Raw genomic sequence first — 21218 nt, forward strand, 5'->3', positions numbered from 1 at the left:
CATCACACTGAATTAGTTATTTATATGTACATCTACTTTTCTAGACTATAAACACCGTATGGATAGAAAAAGCATCTAATTTCATCTTTTGTTCTGGTTTCTGTGCTTTACACGGTGCTTTAAACTAGATACTTTAAATTGTGTGCTAATAAGTCATTGTTTTTCACACAGTTTCTTCTACCATAGAAAACTGATTTTTCAAAAGAAAATGTTCTATCAAACTATTATAAGAAACAATACATAGTGTCCAGATGCTTTAAAAGTTTATATCATCTTAATGCCCTAAACATAATTTATAACACAGCATATTTCAAATAGATTAATAAAATATGTTAATTTTAATGTATATATAAATTACAAATACATTCAGCATATATTAGCTGACAATAAGATGCTTTGTGATAAGAAGTTTTTTTTTTGTAAGCGATAATATTAAGGTGCTTCTCTGTAGAAAGAAGCATTTTAGGCCTGATTCTCCTTATATGACTCTCCTGTCCCCATTCTCTTCCACTGCAAAACTAAACAAGTTTATTTCAACTAAGTTGAGATTAAACTTTACTTTTACACTCAGTTCAAGAACCAAAGAAGAAGAAACACAAACATCTCACGATAAATCATAAATGCCAGTGCTCTCCTACCTGTGTACCTAAGCTGGCTGCCATCATGTGAGTCAGAAGTTTAGCTGCAAACATGGAGTACCTGGCACAGAAGATATGGGAAAGAACAGCCAAGCAAAGACCTGTAGGAACAAAAAAGTCCACATATGGTTTAATAATCCATGAAGATTCTAACAGCATCATAGCAAGAATCTTTGGGGGCAGCTAGGCATGTCAGGTCTGCCACCTGCCTCTGCCCAGTACCTCTGGAAAAGATGACATGGCAATTGTAATCTACTCCATTTTCCATGACAAGTAAGATCTTTACACTTACCAGTTAAGCCCAATATTCAGGCATGTGAATAGGATTTTTCAGTCATAAAATTTTGACTGGTCCTACCAAAACTCAGGTTTGGTAATTACCCCTTTTTTATCTACTAGAAATAGTTCTGTAATTACAATAGTGTTAGTTATGAATTTTAAAGGCAACTTTGCAATACCGGATGCCCAAACCAGGAAGAAAGTGTGCTATTTTCTCCACAATGACTTTTAACTTAAACTTCTACATTTCTAAGTTGTATGAAGAAAATTATTCTTATTATCTTTGAGTTTGTTTGAATTCACCTGTTTACACTACTTCAAAGGGATAGTTAGAACCTTAGCACTAATCCAACAAATCTTTTATCTTGCAATTCATATAAATTTCTTTTAATGTTAGATTTTTAAAGGCAGGGTATACATGTGTTTTAAAAATATTTTCTGCCTTTTAAGACTTAAATGTGCTGCATATGATAACCTATTTGCTTTTTCACTTAAGCTTTTACCCCACTCTTATTCTCAGTAGGGTTATTTTGTCTAAGGATTACTGAAACATAACAGCAATTGACATATGTATACTGCTTTGCCATGTGCTTTGCATTTTTACCTCGTTTAGTTATATCAATGCCTCGTTAATAAACAGGAGGCACTGCACTCATTTAACATTTTGTTTTCTTTTGAAGCTGTGGAACAAACTTTCAGAATACACTGCATGTTGGCATAAGTGGACTGGGCATCTGCAAAAGGTCCACATGGGGTCTTGTTACTCATTTTCTCATAACTTCTTTTTGAGAAACCATTTGAGTTATATTTTTAAATTTTAACAAGGTAGACAAGGCTCTCCACAACAAGGGAAGCTTTGCATTAGTCAAGGCTTTTGGCCTAGAAATTTGGCCAAGAAATCTAGAGCAATCTGTTTTTTGGGAAGGCTTCCATGGGGTGTTCTGGAACAGGTGTGTAGGTCCTGGGTCTGGCTGCAAAATCCACCCACACAAGTACAGAGTGTATCTTCAGGAACTGCAGAGTCATGCTAGATATTGTGCATCTTGACTTAGGTAGTCTATATACTATTGGAGTTGATGCTCAGAACTCAAGTAATGCATACTTTGAATTCCCTAGGATGATAAAAGCCAGCTTAAATTCAAGTCTTAAGTTGAGTGTGCGAATGTGCATGCCTGTGCATGTATGTGTGCATGTGTGTGTCTGTGTGTGTGTGTGTGTGAGTAATATACTGACTTTAAAGCAAGCCTTGCAAGGTTTTCTTTTTCATTTTAAGGCACATGATCACAAATATGTGCTCTGCTGTAAGTTGACTGTGGTAGAGGATAACAATGCGAGGCAAGGAATTAGTGCTCAGCAAGGAAACATACACAAGTCAACTTTTTTCTAGTGCACAAGAAGAGCTTACTTATAGCCTTTTCCTTTAACTTAGTAATGCTCTATTATACTCCTGTTTCATGATATACATTTAGTATACTAAATTTGACCAGCTCAGAAATATTTAATTAAGTATATTAGGCTTCAATTAAAATGCTAGCATGACACCTGGTGGCAGTTCAGGATTCAAAGCCAGTGGCAGGAAGATAGGTGAGATTCTACCAGCCTGTAACTATAACGCATCATAGTTATCTAGATGCGTTTTTTACGTAGGGGAGAATAATATTGATAAAACCTCAAACAGGCTGGGTCCTAGTCTAGGGAAACTCATCTGGCTTGGGTGAGGATATTGAATACCTAAAATTTAAAGAAACAATTATTTCAATTATCAGGTTTCTAAGACACTATATACTAAATACTTATCTTTTATTTTTTCATCTGAAATTAAATAGCTATATTTAACATCTATTTAAACTTAGAAATCATTTTTTTAATTGCAGAAACTTTTTGGTTGAAATTCCTTAATATAAATATGCAAATTACAAAGCATAAAGTGTTATAACTATAAATAGAATGATTTTTAAAAAAATAAAGTATAGCCGGGCGTGGTGGCTCAGGCCTGTAATCCCAGCACTTTGGGAGGCCAAGGTGGGCAGATCACGAGGTCAGGAGATCAAGTCCATCCTGGCTAACACGGTGAAACCCTGTCTCTACTAAAAATACAAAAAAATCAGCCGGGCATGGTGGCACGCACCTGTAGTCCCAGCTACCCGGGAGGCTGAGGCAGGAGAATCACTTGAATCCTGGAGGTGGAGGTTGCAGTGAGCCAAGATCACACCACTGCAATCCAGCCTGGGCGACAGAGCAAGATTCTGTCTCCAAAAACAAAAACAAAAACAAAAACAAAATAGATAAATAAATAAAAATTTTAAAAAATAAAGTATCACAATTCCAGGTATTACTTAAAGGTATACTCTGAACAGTTTTTTTTAAAAACAGATTTCTTGGCAATGATGTAGATAAAACAAGCAGCTAATCGAGTAATTTGCCTTTTCTTTTTTTTCCTACCACTATGTAGATTAGAGATTCGGTTCTAAAAGAACATCTAATTGGTAAAGAACAGCTAAAGTCTTTTATTATCACACTTGACTACAGATTCTCTTATCTATCTCTACAATATTTGAAAGTTTGTATACATATAAACATATGAAATGTTTGTACATAAATTACATATATACATTACATATGTTTATAAACATCTTTATTATTTGGCATCACTTAAGAATGAGAGATACTTTCCAAATAAGTTTACTCTTTCACAAGACAAGTATTAGTATGTTTTCTCATGAAATTTTCCTTAAAATATTTACAAATTGTCTGTTTATCTGTCTGCCTTCTCTACAGATAAATCCAAATAAAACCAAATTATCATTATTTCATTATTAAATCCACTATTAGCTTTTTAGCTTAGGCTTTTTTTTTATTATATAACCTAATGTATTAGATTGGTGCAAAAATAATGATGGTTTTGGCAACAATTTTAATTAATTTTAATTTCAAAAACTGCAATTACTTTTGCATCAACCTAACTGCTGTGCTTGTCACTTTTTGTACTTTTTGTTGCTTATCACTATTGATTCCCATGTTTCTGCAACTCTCTTCTCAGCATAATGCCTTTTGGTTACTGCTACTAATAAGCTAAAGGCACAAAACCCCGTCTCTACCAAAAATACAATATTAGCCGGGCATGGTGGCGGGCACCTGTAATCCCAGCTACTCAAGAGGCTGAGGCAGGAGAAGTGCTTGAACCCTGGAGGTGGAGGTTACAATGAACTGAGATCGTGCCATTGCACTCCAGCCTGGGCAACAAGAGCGAAACTCCATCTCAAAAAAAAAAGATTTCTAGTATGAACAAAAGTCAGTACCAAGCATTTTACAGTATAAAAGTTGGGGAAAGGAGTTATTCTAGAGTGGTGAGGTTGCCAGGAGACTAGCCTCCAGATAAACAGGGTGGTTGAACTTAACGCTGTTCAATACAATAGCCACTAGTCACATGTGGGTATTTAAGTTTAAATTTTCATTATTATTATTATTATTTTTTAAGAGACAGGGTCTTGCTCAGTCTCCCAGGCTGGAGTGCAATGGCATGGTCATAGCTCACTGCAGCCTTGAACTCCTGAGCTCAAGCAATCCTCCTGTCTCAGCCACCTGAGTAGCTGGGACTACAGCATGTGCCATCATGTTTGGCTAATTTTTTTTTTTTTTTTTTTTTTTACTTTTTGTACAGACAGGGTCTCGCTATGTTGCCCAGGCTGGTCTCGAACTCCTGGCCTCCCAAAGTGCTGAGATTAAAGGCATGAGCCACAGCACCCAGCCTTAAATTTAAATTTTCATTAATTAAAATGAAATAGACTTAAAAATTCATCTTTGCACTTGTATAAGCCATATTTCAAGGGCTCAGGCACCACTGGTGACTAGTGGCTACCACACTAGACAGTGTAAAATATCCCCGTCGACCTGGAAAACTCTATTGGAGAGTGTTGTGTTAAACTATCCTAAGTGAAGGCAAGAAAGAATATGCCATATTTTAAAATAATTTTTTAAATTATCCCGGCACGGTGCCTGTAATCCCAGCTACCCAGGAGGCTGAGGCAGGAGACTCGCTTGAGCCCAGAAGGCGGAAGTTGCAATGAGCCGAGATCACATCACTGCACTCCAGCCTGGGCGACAGAGAGAGACACCATCTCAAAATAAATAAATAAAATAATTTTTATTAAAAATGGCTAGAAAAATATGGTATGGCACTTGAAAGTATGAACTTGACACATAGCAAAAATACATCTCATTATTGGAGGATATCATCAGATCAATACTGTGTATTTATTTACTTAACCAATATCTATTAAAACCTCCTGTATGTCAGGCTGGTGTGGTGACTCACAGCTGTAACTCAAGCACTTTAGGAGATTCAGGCAGGAGGATCGCTTGAGGCCAGAAGTTTTAGAGACCAGCCTAAGCAATATAGTAGGAACTCCTGCGCCCACTTGCCTCACTCCCACCATCTCTACAAAACAACCAATGAACTAGTATATGTCAGGGACTGCTGGGCAATGTTCGGAAAGATAAATCCTTGCTGCTCTTTCAGTGCTTGTCTCTCTGCATTTCTATCTGGATCTTCTCCAAGACACAGACTAATTATGAAAGCACACAGAATATAATTCTGATCAAAAAGACACAAGGGAAAACATTTTGGGTGGCTTTTTAGAAAGTTCTCACTGCTGTTAAAACTGGACTCAAATAAGAGCTTTTCCCCTGGCAAGCCTGGACATTGCTAGTGTGATGCTTAGAGTTGCTAGAGCCAACTTAAGACCATGTACAAACAAAGCTGAGGGAAAAAAATCCTTGAGGATAAAAAGAGAAGAGCCTGGGCTGCTGACAACACCATTAAGGCACTGAATTAGTTAATCTGGGAACTAAATCTATTTGTTTAAGATATCTTTGAGTCATCATCTGTTACTTGTAGCCAAATTCATCCCAAATAATATGTCCATATTGGCCAGGCATGGTGGTTCACACTTGTAATCCCAGCACTTTGGGAGGGTGAGGTGGAAAGATCGCTTGAGTCCAGGAGTTTGAGACCAGCCTGGGCAGCATGGCAAAACCCTATCTCTATAAAAAATACAAAAATTTGCCAAGTGTGGTGGTGCTCTGTCTCAAAAAAAAAAGATTACAAGACTATAAGACTTGTATTCAGAGTCAAACTCAATGCAGTAGCATAACCAATAGCCTTATCTTTGATAGTACAATATCAAAAGAGTTATGGGAAGGCAGAGTAGGCTTCCTTGACATCCTCAAAATAGCAATGTGTATCTCAAACCATGCTGAAGTTTCTTAATAATTATACTACAAAATTATGGCTTTATTATGTAATTATTTTGTTATATTTCTCCCAAGCCATCTTTGTGTTGAGTTCCATAATGCTGCACTCTAATGCCCACAGCAATGGATGATTTGTCCCTTCATTTTAACCTCAAGGAATGATCTTTGTTTAATTTTCTGATAGTTGGCAAACTAGTTTACAATTTTAAGTCACAGGTATATGCCCTTTTCTTTCATCTTTCTAAGCTGAGAAGTGGTAAGCTTTTTGGCCTCTACAACTATTTGACACACTTTGATCATTTGGGTAGTTCTGCTCTAGTATAGTAAATAGAACTGCAAACTAGAATTGGTACCGATACATTGTGATCTACTCTGTTTTTTTAAAAAAAGGTTAAATTCCTGTCTAATTGTATACTGCCGTATTTCAGGAAAAGTACTAGCCAAGTTCTATCAAGTTCAGAGTGATATTCAATGTGTCTTGACCTAAATTATAGAACATGTATATAAGATATATAAAGAATATGTATGTAAGATATATAAAATTCTCTTTTCTGGTTCCTGGGGATCCATCAGAGGGATGGGAATTCATCCAGCCCTGAGGGATGAGCTGAAACTGAGGTACAAAGACAAGACTTTGTGTCTCCTTATCGACAGAACATGCAATTACATAACAATATGACATGGACAGAGAGAATAAAATAATTTCAAATATGACTCCAAGTCAAAAGTGATAAAAGCAGATACTAACATTTAGGTGTTGATTCTCAAATACATGAGCAAATCCATGTAGCCTTTTCTAGAGTAAGTTGCAGAGAAGATATACAGGTATTTATTAATGATTCTCCAGGAAACTCATTATATTCAGTCCTACTAGTTTTCTATAAAATCAGGATAACATTCTCTCTTTAGTTTTTAAAACTCCTTTTTTTTTTTGATATTCAGTCTTTGGGAACAAGCAAGGGATTTTGTGGGTCATAGCAGCACATAAACCTATGCCTCTATGGAAACATGTAAAATGACATCTAGATTGTATTTCAACATTATATCTTTTGATTTTATTTCATCATTCTATAAAATTTCTTTGCTCTTTAAATACATTAGCATAAAAGTAAAATAGGATGTCTCCATCTGATTTTGGAACTATGTGGACCTAGAAGATTCTATTACATAAGAAATGTCATCCTTTATGAAAGATATTAAGAATAAGAAGTTATTATCTTGCTATTGAATTGAAGTTAGGTTCAGAATTAAAATACATTAAAGAAAATTTATAACTATATAAAATAAAGTTATATTGGAAAGACTGGCAACCAGAACAAAGAATAGTAATTAATTACTTGATTCTATCTCCAGAAAAACTTCCTAAAAGATAATGACTATTAGAGAGACTGTTTGCATACCAAATACAAGAGATATGCATTCAATAATAATCACATTTACAGACAAAATATCACTAAAGCAGAATGTTAGAAATGTCTGACTTCATATATTTATCACCCTGTTACATAGACACAATTTATAATCAAATATCATGGGTGGGAAAAATGAAGTACAGAGAAACTAAGTAATTTGATCCAGGTCCCACAACTAGCTAACAGCATAATTAGGATTTGAACCCAAGCAGTCTGGCTCCAAAGTTTGCATTTTTTAACCATTACCCTATGCCCAGCTCTTAATTTAATTCACTGTATAGCACCTTGTTCATAGAAAAAGTTGTGGGGCTGAAAGAAGAGAATCAGGGCACAGAATGGGTGAGGGTGGGGTATAGAATTATAGTTTAAGGAATTCTCAGATGCCCGACCATATAATTAATACAGCAAATAATAATACTTCTATTGTTAAGTTGTTGGGTAAATAGTTTGACAGACATTAATACAATTTAATTTCTTCTTACTGCCAAATATGAGGCCTAGATGTGGAATGTGAAAGATGATTTATTTTTTAACACAGTGGTTGGCATATTCACAACTCTTAAGTTGTAGAATACAAAATCTACCCATGAGGTAGCTTTAAAAACAATAAAAGCACAAAATTCTTTGCATGTATTTTTTTGAAAATTCTTTGTATGTATTATTTAATATCTCACATAGTCCTCACATTGTAACTGCAGTACCTGCCCTCTAAACCATGGTACTGTAAACTATAGCCTTTCCTTACCTATTATCTAGCTTCTATCCTACACTGTATTACATATTCTTTATGGGGTGAAACTGTCTCATTCTTTACTGTATCCTCAGTACAGAGATGGCCCTCCATAAATATTTGTTGAATGAATTAATGACTAAGACAACGAAAAAGTTTGTATTCTTCTAGTGCTGATGAATTACGGTATGTTTGCATCTTGCATACGTAAAAGGATTATGGGAAAACAGACTTTCATTTTCATAAATATTTATAACCATTGATTCAAAAATACTGTCACTGACCTGAGATACATATAAATCCAGAAGTGAAGAAGGCTTCATTGTATGAAGACAAGTTGTCAGTCTGAGCATAGACAGCATACACAGACATGTGTGAACAGGCACATTCCACATAGTCTGCAGTTTCCTCAACCACTTTGCAAAACTGACTGTCAGACAACCAGCTAGGGCAAAAACACAATAGTCATTTTTCCTCTTTCATCAATACTGAAGGTGTTGAGATGGCTTTTAAAGAAAAAAAAGCTTACTGAAATTAAGTGTTCTTTGCTCAAGACTTAAGTAGACCACATTTTCAAGAAGAAACAGTGAAGGGAACATCTTGTCCAGGACATGACACAACGGATTCCACAGGATGTCTTAAGAAGCAGCCTAAATACCAACCAAAGCTTTGAAGGCATTCCTGGTACCAAAGGAGCTTGTCCTCTCAACAGGGCAGTACAAATTCCTACCTAATCTAGCAAACCTACCCGACATGCTCAATAGAAGGCACTCTTCTCTACCATTCAAAACTCACACAAGAACAACATGGCTGTGATATGTGTTTACTCTTCCTTGTTTTTTTTCTTCCACAAGTCCTTGTATTTTGAACCACATAAATTACTTGTATGGTTATCTAAGATTTCTTCCTCAATTTTTTTCTACTTTGGAGTGACTTATGTGTATGTTTTCTAAGGTTCTTAAAAGTGTTTCCTTTATGAATTCTGGCTAATTTAGCAGAAAAACCATGTCATAATTTTAGCAAACATTGCATCTGATGCCAAGCCTTCTGAGCCTTCCTCAGTGACTATCGCTTGAGCCTCTTCCCTTAAAATGCCTCTTAATTTCTTTACTTTTTTAAGGACCTAAAACTTCCTTACCCAAACTCCAGATGCAGCTTGAAACATTCATTATTAATTATATATTGAAGATTTCAGAGTATTTCTATTTATTAGGTTTAAGATTTGTTTTAAACCTAGGAAGAAATTTCAAGTGGAATTTTTTTAAGAGAAAGAAAGCAGAAATTTCAGTGTTTTTGAGGAAAGTTGGTTACCAAACTAAGCTATTGTATTAAACCTATTTAGAATTTTAGTTTGCGTGGCTGAAATTCAGTAATAAACAAAATCAAGTGGCTGACAGGAACCCTAGACCCTTCTAGGCCAGCACTGCCTGATCCTGCAGCACTGACTGAGCTCCTAGTGACTGTAACTGCTCAGAAATTTGAGGCCTGAGGCCGAGGAGATTCAAAAAAAGAATCATTCTTTCCTTCCCATTTGTGTCCATGGATTTAATCTCAAAATGTACTTCAAGCCATGTGGACTAGAATTATAAATTCCTGCTGATTCTTCTTAAACACAAGGCATCAGTTTCCAGAACCACAAGCCCAGATGGAAAGGGTAAAAGAAGGAATTTCTTTCCTGCCCAATAAATTTACTAGTAACTTCAAGGTTATCAGAATTGAGCAGAACTCACGCCACATCCCATGAAAGTAGTAAAAATGAAGAAGTAAATAATGTGCTACACACATATTGAAATGCTGGGCTGCATTTGCCATCAGAACAATACTAGACCATTTCCTATGCTGCTTCCTCTTATTTATTGTGGAGGTTATTTTCCAGTCTAATGTCATCTGGGGCCACCATCTATGCTCAGTACAAAACATTAGGCTCAGTGGTACCGAAATGGGGAAGGACCAAATTCTGATTTTTTTATTTTATTAATAAGTACCTTGCAGCAGCCTGATTCCAAAGGAGACACAGAGATGTCTGAGGAATAATTCTAGGCTCAGCAGCATAAATCCTGTAGAGAACCTCATTGTCATTAGTCAGGAGTTGTGAACTCTGACCTTTCACACTCAAAGATAATACCTAGAATGTCAAAAACAACAGAACATATAATGATGTTTTACAATTGGTGTAATGACTGAGTCTCTTACCCTGAACTTGACTTCATTTTTCTAGTAGCTACAGTCATTTGTTTTCTCTCACTGTTAGTATTTAGCTCACTTATGCATGCAGGACGTCCGATTGGTTTTCCATTGTGCCCTTTCTACCCCGCCTTAGCCATTCAGCAGTCTTCAGCTGACAACACTCACTTTGACTCTAACTGGATGACTTCATTAAAAGTTAAGTACGTAATAGTATATTAGTTAAAGCTATATATTTTTTACTTTCCCCACATATATAATATGTATTTTACTCAAAACATGAAGGATATATTTCCAACTCATTTAGAAACTAAACTTTCTACAAATAGTTCATAAAGATGGAACACATTTCATAGTAGTTCACCATGTGTAGCACTTACCAAAACTGTGATCAAACAAATGCATTCCAAGTGTGCCTGCTAAAGAAATAAATCAGATTCCAACCACATAAGTGTTTTGAATGAAAGATTACCTTATTTTTTAGGGTAGGAAGATTGTTTCCACTTATAAACCACTGTTGGCTGCTATACTCTGTAAACTGGACTAATTTACATGTACTTTTCCCAGCCATTATTTCTGCATCCTGGACATCCAGTAGCTTCTCTGGAATTTGAATGTAATCTCCTTCCTTTCCTTCAAACTTGTGTCCATTGATTTGCTGAGGATACCAGTGAAGAGCCAATATTGACAAATATGGGCAACTATCAAGGATGGTTTTGCTTCTACAACAGAAAAGCAAAGGGTCTGTAAAAATGGCATGTATTTGAATACATATATCCACTTATATTTGTTAAAGTGCATTACACTTGGATTCTATTCTTCATGTATAACAATAACACAACAAACCCAGAAGCAGTAGATAGAATGTGCCTTCAGTTCTTTTGTGGATAATTGTCATGATTTTTTGCACAGAATTTTCTGCATCCTCTTGCTTGATCCTCCTAGTAACCTAAAACACGGGTTTTTGAAAACTGTTTTATGGATATCAAGATGAAATCTGTGGCCATAAAGATGAAATCTGTGGCTTTAAAAGTGTGCTTTTCTATGTTAGTCACATCAGCATTGCTGGAATAGGTTGAGAAAAGCATGTCCCCCCACTGAGCTAAAGCCCTTCACTTTATTTAAGAACATCATAAACCTTATATATCCAGGCCCATGTTTTCAACAAGAGTTTACCTCATGCCTTTCTAATCCACCAGAGCCTGCCTAATATAATCTTATTTGACTGATAAGAGAAACAGCACTGAACAGTGATCTTTTTTCACTTAACAAGTCTGTTTTGAAGATCTACTAGGCATAATAAGAGCCTGGACTCAGTGAAATTGCTTCTAAACCTCAGTGTGCATTGAAATTACTTGGAAGTTTGCTTTAAAGTACAGATTTCTAGATTACATCACAGATTTACTAAATCAGAATCCCTACTGAAGGAGGGGATTAGGGGTTCTAGGAATTTATATTTGTAACCAGTCCCCCAGAGAATCAGATGCATCCTGTTGGCTGACCCATCATGTTTGCAAACAATCAGGAGACACACAGATAAATCAGATCTTAAACCTGCCAGGAAAAGTTGAGAGAATATTAGAATGTTGGGATAAGATTTATGCATTAAATGTTAAAAGTTATATATGTCACAACAGATGTAGAGTATGTACAACTACATCGTAGATTTACATGATATCTTGTCAAGACCCCAGATGTAGGAAATGGAGCAGAGAATTTTAAACTGAGTCAGGAAAAGAAAGAGTAAGGGCCAACTTTTTCATGTAGTGATACATCCTCTCTACAAAAAATCTCCTCTGTAACCTCAGCTACCCTATTTGAATTGGTGCCTTCAAATACCTGAATTGAATCCACTTATTCACCTGGGGCTCTAGGTCCTTTGTCCACGTCTCCTATTGAAACACCTCAATTTGTATGGACCTCACATACCTCCACCTCCACCATAACTTGTCAAAATCTCATCTTTTAATCTGAAGTCACCACATCTTCAATGGTGACTCTCAGCCTAAAAGGTGTCACTGCAGACTCCCTGACCAGATACAATGTGGAAGAGACCAGTGAACCTCAAACACATGACTCCACATCCCTTTTCCCCTCCCACCCTTTGTCATCTACTGAGACTCAGTCCAGTCAGGGACTCTGTTATCTTGGCAAACTAAGAACATCACCACATGCAGTGACTCTTCCTAAGCTTGATGCAAGCATAACAAATTCCTGACACCTTCTATTTGCTGATAACCATAATTTCCCTGACACTTTATCCTATGACACCTATGTCCCTCAAATGCATTCACCTTGATCAATCCCACAGTCTGCTTTATACCTAAGTTGATATGAGGGGGAAAACTCCCACATTGACATGTAGATTGGCACCACTGCAAATTCACAGTGACCAACCTCAGTTGGACCCTCAGTGCCACCTGGCATTATTTTTACTTGGCTTCCAAGTGATTGTTCTAGATTCCGTCATTCTCCTCAATATCCTTGCTCACTCCCCAAATGCTTAACTCTCAGCAGACTCCCTTAATATTGCTCAAGACAATGTATAAATAATGCATATCAGAATGTTCAGCATCTTTAGGGCTTCCTGAGTAAACAAACTAGTCTTGATCTCTCTCTTATTTTCTGTGTTCAATTTGTCATCTTCATATTAATTCTACCACCTAATTGTTTTCAAGGTACCACCCTCCCATGTCCCTGCCTTAATTTCAGTCCTCATTTTCTTTTACCTGAACAGTAATCCCCTTTGTGGTTTTCCTATTTCTTTATTTGCCCTATTCTCTAACCTTTAACACTCTTCTCAACATAATGTCTCTAAAATCCAAAGTCAGATTCATTCTCTCTCTCTCTCTCTCTCTCTCACACACACACACACACACACACACACACACCCTACCTAGCTTACTCCATGTTCAATCTTTAACAAACTGATGAGCTCCCCAAACATACCATGCTAATTCTTGCCTGACTGCCATTGTACATGCTGTTTCCTCTTCCTGGACAACTCAAAAGAAAAGGTAAGTCTATTTAGTGGAAGCGTATGGCAGAAAACATGTTGATTCATTTACTCATTCTACTCCCTCATTTTATTGTAACCATTGAAAATCCACCACATACCAGACATTGTTCTAGGCCCGGTGAATACAGCATTCAACAAAACAGAAAAGGCCACTCTTTCTGTGCATCTTATAAGCTCTTGAGTTTTCACTGGGCCCTTGAAGGCATAGATATGGGACTCAACATGCACAGCAAGGTAGATGGTTCACATCTAAGACAACCTTGTGATTTTAACATGCTGGTGATCTTATAGAGATACAGGGAAAAGGGAAAAGAAGAATGAGATTGTGGGGATTGCAAAGCTATGAACTGCTTGATTTCATTGAACAAAATAGTTGAACATAGTTCAACAGGGGAAAACAATAACAGGTATTCTTGACTACACACACACACAAATGCATACTGTGGCCTGACTTAGTGCAAACTTACTTGAAGCAAATAAATGATCCATTTCAGAGGTTTCTGAAGACAGCATTAGAGACATTTATAAGAGGCACTAAGGAGCTGAACTGTTAATCATTGGTCTCAGATGGACATTTAGGAGCAGTGGTGAGGATTGGAGAATCCTTTCAAAAGCCCCATGTGAGGCTTTTCTGATTTTGCACATTAAGAAAACCTCAATTTCCAGGACTCACTCATCAAAATTAAAGGAAGAGTAGAGTATAGGGATATGTTGATTCTATACCTTTACCTCAAGTCACACCCTAGCACTGATGTGGGATGAAAGTATAGGGCACTTCAGAGCCATGGGGCTGGAGGGGGCAGATTTTGCTATGAAGTAGGTGGTTACAATCTGTTCTGACCACAGGTGTCCAGCAGGGGCTGTAGACTCAAGTAAGTCTGGGGTTGAGTCCAGGCCTCTCCATGAACTAATTGTGTGACCCTTGGCAAGCTGTGTAAGATTTCTAGCCTTAGTGTCTACATCTGTAAATAGGGGTATTAAAAGCCCTCACTCAAATCCTGAATAGCTACTTAAAATGATCTCTGTAAGGACAAAATAATATGCACAACTTTTAGCAAGGATTAGGTTGAACCACATGGAAATTTCATTATACTGTTTTTACCTATTAACAAAGGCAATCGATATTGTTCAATTTAAATCAATGTCAGGACTATAGCAGAGGTATAATTAATATCATTTGTATCATTATTATTTTATTCCTTGTTCTTATAACTTTTTTCTATCTGGATTGACTATCTCTTTGAACTTCGTATGTCTTGTGACCTAGGAACTAACATTGGGCTGGGCACAGTGGCTCACGCTTGTAATCCCAGCATTTTGGGAAGCCAAGACAGGTGGATCGCTTGAGCCCAGGAGTTCAAGACCAGCCTGAGCAACATGGTGAAATTCTGTCTCTACAAAAAATACAAAAATAAGCCAGGTGTGGTGGTGCACGCCTCTGGTCCCAGCTATTAGGGAGGTTGAGGTGAGAGAATCACCCAAGCCTAGGAGGCGGAGGTTGAAGTGAGCCAAGACCCCGCCATTGCACTCCAGCCTGGGCGACAAGAGCGAAACTCCATCTAAAAAAATATATATATAGTTAATATAGAGGTAATTAGTATAGTACCTATAGCATAGAGGTATGTTAACATACAGTTATAAAATTAATTATGTAGTTAATAATGAACATGAGCCACATTTTATTTTTTCCTTTTCCTCTTGCTAGCTTTCCGACAACTAGTCTGAAGTTCAACAACAGTCTGAGAGTTGTCTCCAGATGGACAAAACAATCACAGTTGTTTGTGATTGGGGAAAGCACAATTAATAACACATCAAAACACTCCTAAAGGCTGTAATCTCTCTTTTTTTTTCTATTCAGAATGTATCTTTCACTCATTAAATAAATAAGAGTAAACAGTAAGGCTTTTGTTATTTTCAAAAAACACTTCAAAATAAGTGGAATATATTGTTGACAGTATACATTTATTTTTTTGATGTACCTGCTATGTTTCCTTCAAATAATTAACTTCAACTTTCCAAGTGGTACAATGCATTGACTGTATCATTCTTAGTTACATCATCTAAATGTCATTTTGCATTACATATTGCTTTGTAAACAGTGAAAAAAATGCATAAAAGGTACTGCTAATATATTAAAAGATACTTACTTTTCACCAGGAGAGCCGCAAGTAACATTAGTCAGCAGAGAAAAGGCAAAATTCTCAGTCACTTCAGCAAAGTGACTGAATCCCCTAGTGTCCTTGCGCTTTGGGTTAATAAGAGAACAAAGAATCTCATAGAAAAGAGTTCGGCTGGCAACACTGAAAGCTTGAATTTTTCCTTCAGTAGTTATCTGGAAAAAGAATCTAAGTATAAAAATATATCTATAAAAATAAATTTCTTAAATTATATGCTATACATATATGTGTGTGTGTTCCTTATTAATAGTTATTAACATTAGTAAGGATAAACCTATGAAAACTTAAGAGAAATTGGTATCAAAATTATATTTCAAATATATATATTTGCAGTTGAAAAGGCATAAGTAATCATCTATAAAGAAAAGGCATAATCACCAAAATATTTTCTACTTAATCATTAGATAAAGTCCTAAATGCCTGCACAGATTATTTAATTTTAACTACAATAATTAACATCATGAGTTAAAATTAGTCTCACTTTTACATCTACCCCAGGGATTCTTATTCTTTTGACCAACAAATAAGGAAATAAATACCTCAAGAATATTTGTTTATAATAGTGGCAAAATTATTTTTTTCCAGTAAACAGAAGCTACCATAATCACTAAATATTTAAAGCACCAAATGAGAAAATCCTTTTCAAGATTAGTCAAAAACTTTTGCCTTTTTCAATAAGTATGACCCTTCCTACTAAAAAAAACTGGGTTATTTGTTTTTTTGAGAAACAGGGGAAAAAAGGAGGAAAAATCCAAAATGACGGGGGACTGAGAGGTGACAGCGTGCTGGCAGCCCTCACAGCCCTCGCTCACTCTCGGTGCCTCCTCGGCCTTGGTGCCCACTCTGGCCGCGCTTGAGGAGCCCTTCAGCCCACCGCTGCACTGTGGGAGCCCCTTTCTGGGCTGGCCGAGGCTGGAACCGGCTCCCTCAGCTTGCAGGGAGGTGTGGAGGGAGAGGCGGGAACCAGGGCAGGAACCAGGGCCAGCGTGAGTTCCGGGTGGGCATGGGCTCAGCGGGCCCCGCACTCAGCGGCCAGCCAGCCCTGCCAGCCCTGGGCAGTGAGGGGCTTAGCACCTTGGCCAGCAGCTGCTGTGCTCGACTTCTCGCCGGGCCTTAGCTGCCTCCCTGCGGGGCAGGGCTCGGGACCTGCAGCCCACCATGCCTGAGCCTCCCCCCACCACCGTGGGCTCCTGAGCAGCCCAAGCCTCCCCGACAAGCACCTCCCCCTGCTCCAGGGCACCCAGTCCCATCAACCGCCCAAGGGCTGAGGAGTGTGGGCACATGGCGCAGGACTGGCAGGCAGCTCCACCTGCAGCCCTGGTGCAGGATCCACTGGGTGAAGCCAGCTGGGCTCCTGAGTCTGGTGGGGACTTGGAGAATATGTCTAGCTAAGGGATTGTAAATACACCAATCGGCACTCTGTATCTAGCTTAAGGTTTATAAACACACCAATCAGCACCCTGTGTCTAGCTCAGGGTTTGTGAATGCACCAATAAGCACTCTGTATCTAGTTAATCTGGTGGGGACTTGGAGACCTTTATGTCTAGCTAAGGGATTGTAAATACACCAATCAGCACTCTGTATCTAGCTCAAGGTTTGTAAACACACCAATCAGCACCCTGTGTCTAGCTCAGTTGACACTCTGTATCTAGCTAATCTAGTGGGGACATGGAGAACTTTTGTGTCTAGCTCAGGGATTATAAACGCACCAGTCAGCACCCTGTCAAAATGGACCAATCAGCGCTCTGTAAAACAGACCAATCGGCTCTCTGTAAAATGGACCAATCAGCAGGATGTCGGTGGGGCCAGATAAGAGAATAAAAGCAGGCTGCCTGAGCCAGCAGCGGCAACCTGCTCGGGTCCCCTTCCGCACTGTGGAAGCTTTGTTCTTCCGCTCTTTGCAATAAATCTTGCTACTGCTCACTCTTTGGGTCCACGCTGCCTTTACGAGCTGTAACACTCACCGCGAAGGTCTGCAGCTTCACTCCTGAGCCAGCGAGACCACAAACTCACCAGAAGGAAGAAACTCTGAACACATCCGAACCTCAGAAGGAACAAACTCCAGACACGCCGCCTTTAAGAACTGTAACACTCACCGCGAGGGTCCACGGCTTCATTCTTGAAGTCAGTGAGACCAAGAACCCACCAATTCCGGACACAGGACCACATCTTTATCATTTAAGCATTGGTGTGAAGCCACTTACTCCATTACCTTCTGATAAGTCCCTATTACTTCCTCAAACTCTAAAAGTCATCACTTTCTCTATGATTCTTACACTATGCCCCATCTACCAACCTACATTATCACTCTCTTTGTAACTTGCATGTAACTTTATCAGTGAACTTATGACAACCTTGAAATGATTTATCTGTTTCAAGCTCTATGATTCTTAGACTATGCCCCATCTACCAACCTACATTATCACTCTCTTTGTAACTTACATGTAACTTTATCAGTGAACTTATGACAACCTTGAAATGATTTATCTGTTTCAAGCTCATCGTGAAAGTGGATCATGTTCCTCATTTTTATGACTTTGTAATCTAGTACAGTTCCAAGCTCATGGTAGAGCTCAAGATTGGCATTTATAAGAACAGTCATCTCCCAGATAGTAAGGCAGAGTGGAGAATAACCCACAGGGAAATGTAAAAGACACAGAATAAAAATTTAGCAATGCAAAAATTACAAATGGAGACAGAACACAACCACTGGATACTGAAACAAGCAAACTGAATATGATAAATGGAAACAAGCTCAAGAAAATCTCCCAGAACTCAGAGAAAAGATAACAGGCTAGTAGGACAAATCTTGACAAATCCCTAAGATATAATTGTATATATAAAAGAGCAGGCAGAGAGGCAAAAAATAACACAGCTCCTTAAAATGCTGAAGAAATATTCATGTCTAAAAATGTAGAGATTGCTTTTATACTAGGGAAAATTAGAAAAAGAGACAACACCAGATATATTTGGGTGATTTTAAAAAATATTATTTCAAGAGTAAAAAAAAAAATCATACCAGAAACCAGACAGGAAAAAAATTACCAACAGAAAAACAAAAATTTAGTTTAACTTCCGACTTTTCTAAAAATGAAATGTCAGAAGCCAGCCAAGCAATATGTTCAGAATTGTAAGAATTAAAGGCTGTGATCCAGGGATTCTATGGCTACCCACACTTTCATTCATATTAAAAAAAAACAAAGTTTCTTTTAGTAAAGCACACAAAACTGAAACAAAAAGGCCATTTCTATAATACTCAGTTAGAACAGGGACCTTGTAGTTTTCAGCACTTTCTAGCAACTACTCTTCACAACAACCTGTGAGGAAGGTCCTATTGTCTTTGTTTTGTTTCCAGTTAGGGAAACTAAGGCAGAAGGAGGATGACTAACTTGTTCTTTTTGTTTGCGCACAATTGTGTTCGCACACAATTGGTGACCACGAAGCCTAGGAGGTGCTCCTGACAGCCGCCCTACACTGCCTGGCAACACTCCCCACTTGCTTGTGCCAAAGCAACCACCTGGACTGACTCAGTTCACAGACAAGTCAGTCAAAATTACCTCGAGCATGAAATACAAAACCAGCCAGTAAAATACAGAGTTAACTCAAAATCCTTGTTAGTATGATTACAAAATAAATCAAGTGTAAAAACTAATTCTTGAAATATAAGGTATCTGTTATTAAAAAGTATATGATGAAAAGAAACAGGCTGGCTCCACAAGGCCAGTTTACACAAACAACAAAAGAACTCCCAACATTATTAAAATTGCCTTACGAACAAGTAGAAGACCTGAATCAACCATGGAAAAAACTTAAGAAGTTGTCAGGATAGAAGACAAAGACGGAGGCCTTTGGAGGTAGGGGATAGTCTATCAAACTTTTACAGAACTAATTATTCCTGTGCTCTTTCAAGTGTTTCAGAACAAAAAATTAGAGTCAACACCTCCTGATGGGCTTTGCCAAGCTTTGATAACCACAAAATCAAAACCTGACGAAATTGAAAGTTAGCATATCAGATTCAGGGGGGTTTTAGACTGCTCTTGCTATTAAGACGACTAAGAGCTTTTAAAATATTTTTTATTTCACTATGCCTGGGAAAATCAGGGGATAGAATATTCTGTCATAGCAAAAATTTGCCTGAACCCACAGCTGGATTTCATACAGAAAGTCTTTATAGTGAGGCATTTAAAGCTGATGCTCTTTTTTAGTATAATACTTGTGGCACTTCTAGCATGTGTAATAATATTACTTAAGATTTATTGAGATCTTTTAAAAGAAATACATTGTATATAATAGATTTTGTTTCAAAGAACTTAGAATGTGGGGGAAAATAAAATTTAAAAATGTAAAACAATTTCACTTAAAATATAATATCTTATAGAATGAAGTACCTTCCAGTACTTGGAAGTTCTATTCTGTCCTTTTTAATATGAGGTTATTTTAGAGTGTATATAATTTCATATGGCATATATAAATGGTTTGCCAGGTAAAGTACAAATGACCTTATTTGAATTTTAGACAGGCAACAATAACTTTTTGGTATAAATATGTCCCAAATAAGTATCTGCAATATGCTTATACTAAAAAATGTATTTGTGGTTTATCTGAAATTCAAACTTAACTGAGCATTCCTTCTTTTTATTTGGTAAATTTTGCCACCTTATCTTTATGTGATAATCCAAATTTTCAGTTCTTGTTTTATTATTCTCATTATTATTGCTATGCTTAAAATATAAAATATGTATTTCTTGCATTTTTAAATACATTTCATGCATTCATTTAGTCAGGCCCCTCATAATGGCTATCGTTTTTCCCAGTGTTTATCGTTATAAGAAGTAATGCTGAAATAAACATTCTCATCACACGTGTATTTGCAAAAATGTTCCCCACACTCATTAGTTGTGTTTTCACTTTGCTTTGGTGTATGCTAAGAGAAATTTTATTTAAATTGTATGTGGTCAAGTTATCAGTCATTTCCTTTGTGGCTTCTGGGTTTTGTCTGAGGCTTTGGAAAGATCTTCCCCATTCTAAACTAAAAAAATGAAATGACTGATCCACGTCTTCTGCTACTTTCATGGTTTCAGTTTTTCACTGAAATATTTGATCTGTCTAGAATTTATTGGGGGTAGAATTTAGGATAAGGTTCAGCTCTATTTTGCTTTCAAATGGTTACATCAGCCATCTCAACACTATTTGCTGAATAATATTTTCGACCCATTGATTTTTAAATAGCACTTTATCACATATAAAATTTTCATCTATGCTTCAGTTTTTGAACTTTTTGTTCTATTCCATTGATGTGAATGTTTATGTCTGCACCGGTGCCCCTTTAATCACAGTAACACCATATTTCAAATATGTTTTCATATCTGCTAGGGTAAGGTCCCTCTCCTTTTTTCTTCTTTTTCAGGAAAGTTCTGCCCATTTTCACATGTTTACATTTCCAGGTAAACTTTAGTATCATTTTATCAATGTAAAAATAACCCCAAAACAACCTAATGATATATTGATAGGAATTACGATTCATTT

At 37.2% G+C, this 21218-nt stretch overlaps 1 protein-coding gene across 10 annotated transcripts in view; it reads right to left on the minus strand.

The window, feature by feature from the left end:
* ADGRV1 (adhesion G protein-coupled receptor V1) overlaps positions 1–21218 on the minus strand; it is a 606362-nt gene that overhangs the window by 300702 nt on the left and 284442 nt on the right. For 9 of the 10 annotated variants that reach the window (XM_063810270.1, XM_063810268.1, XM_063810272.1 and 6 more), the window contains 5 exons: positions 15663–15847; positions 10969–11218; positions 10298–10437; positions 8597–8757; positions 639–739 (listed from right to left, as the gene is read on the minus strand). In XM_063810270.1, the coding sequence (XP_063666340.1) occupies positions 639–739; positions 8597–8757; positions 10298–10437; positions 10969–11218; positions 15663–15847 (837 nt within the window). Of the gene's footprint in view, positions 1–638; positions 740–3045; positions 3164–8596; positions 8758–10297; positions 10438–10968; positions 11219–15662; positions 15848–21218 lie in introns of all 10 variants that reach the window. The other variant, XR_010156862.1, reaches the window with a different exon arrangement.

Source organism: Pan troglodytes, chromosome 4, assembly GCF_028858775.2.
Source record: "Pan troglodytes isolate AG18354 chromosome 4, NHGRI_mPanTro3-v2.0_pri, whole genome shotgun sequence".
Classification (NCBI taxonomy): domain Eukaryota; kingdom Metazoa; phylum Chordata; class Mammalia; order Primates; family Hominidae; genus Pan; species Pan troglodytes.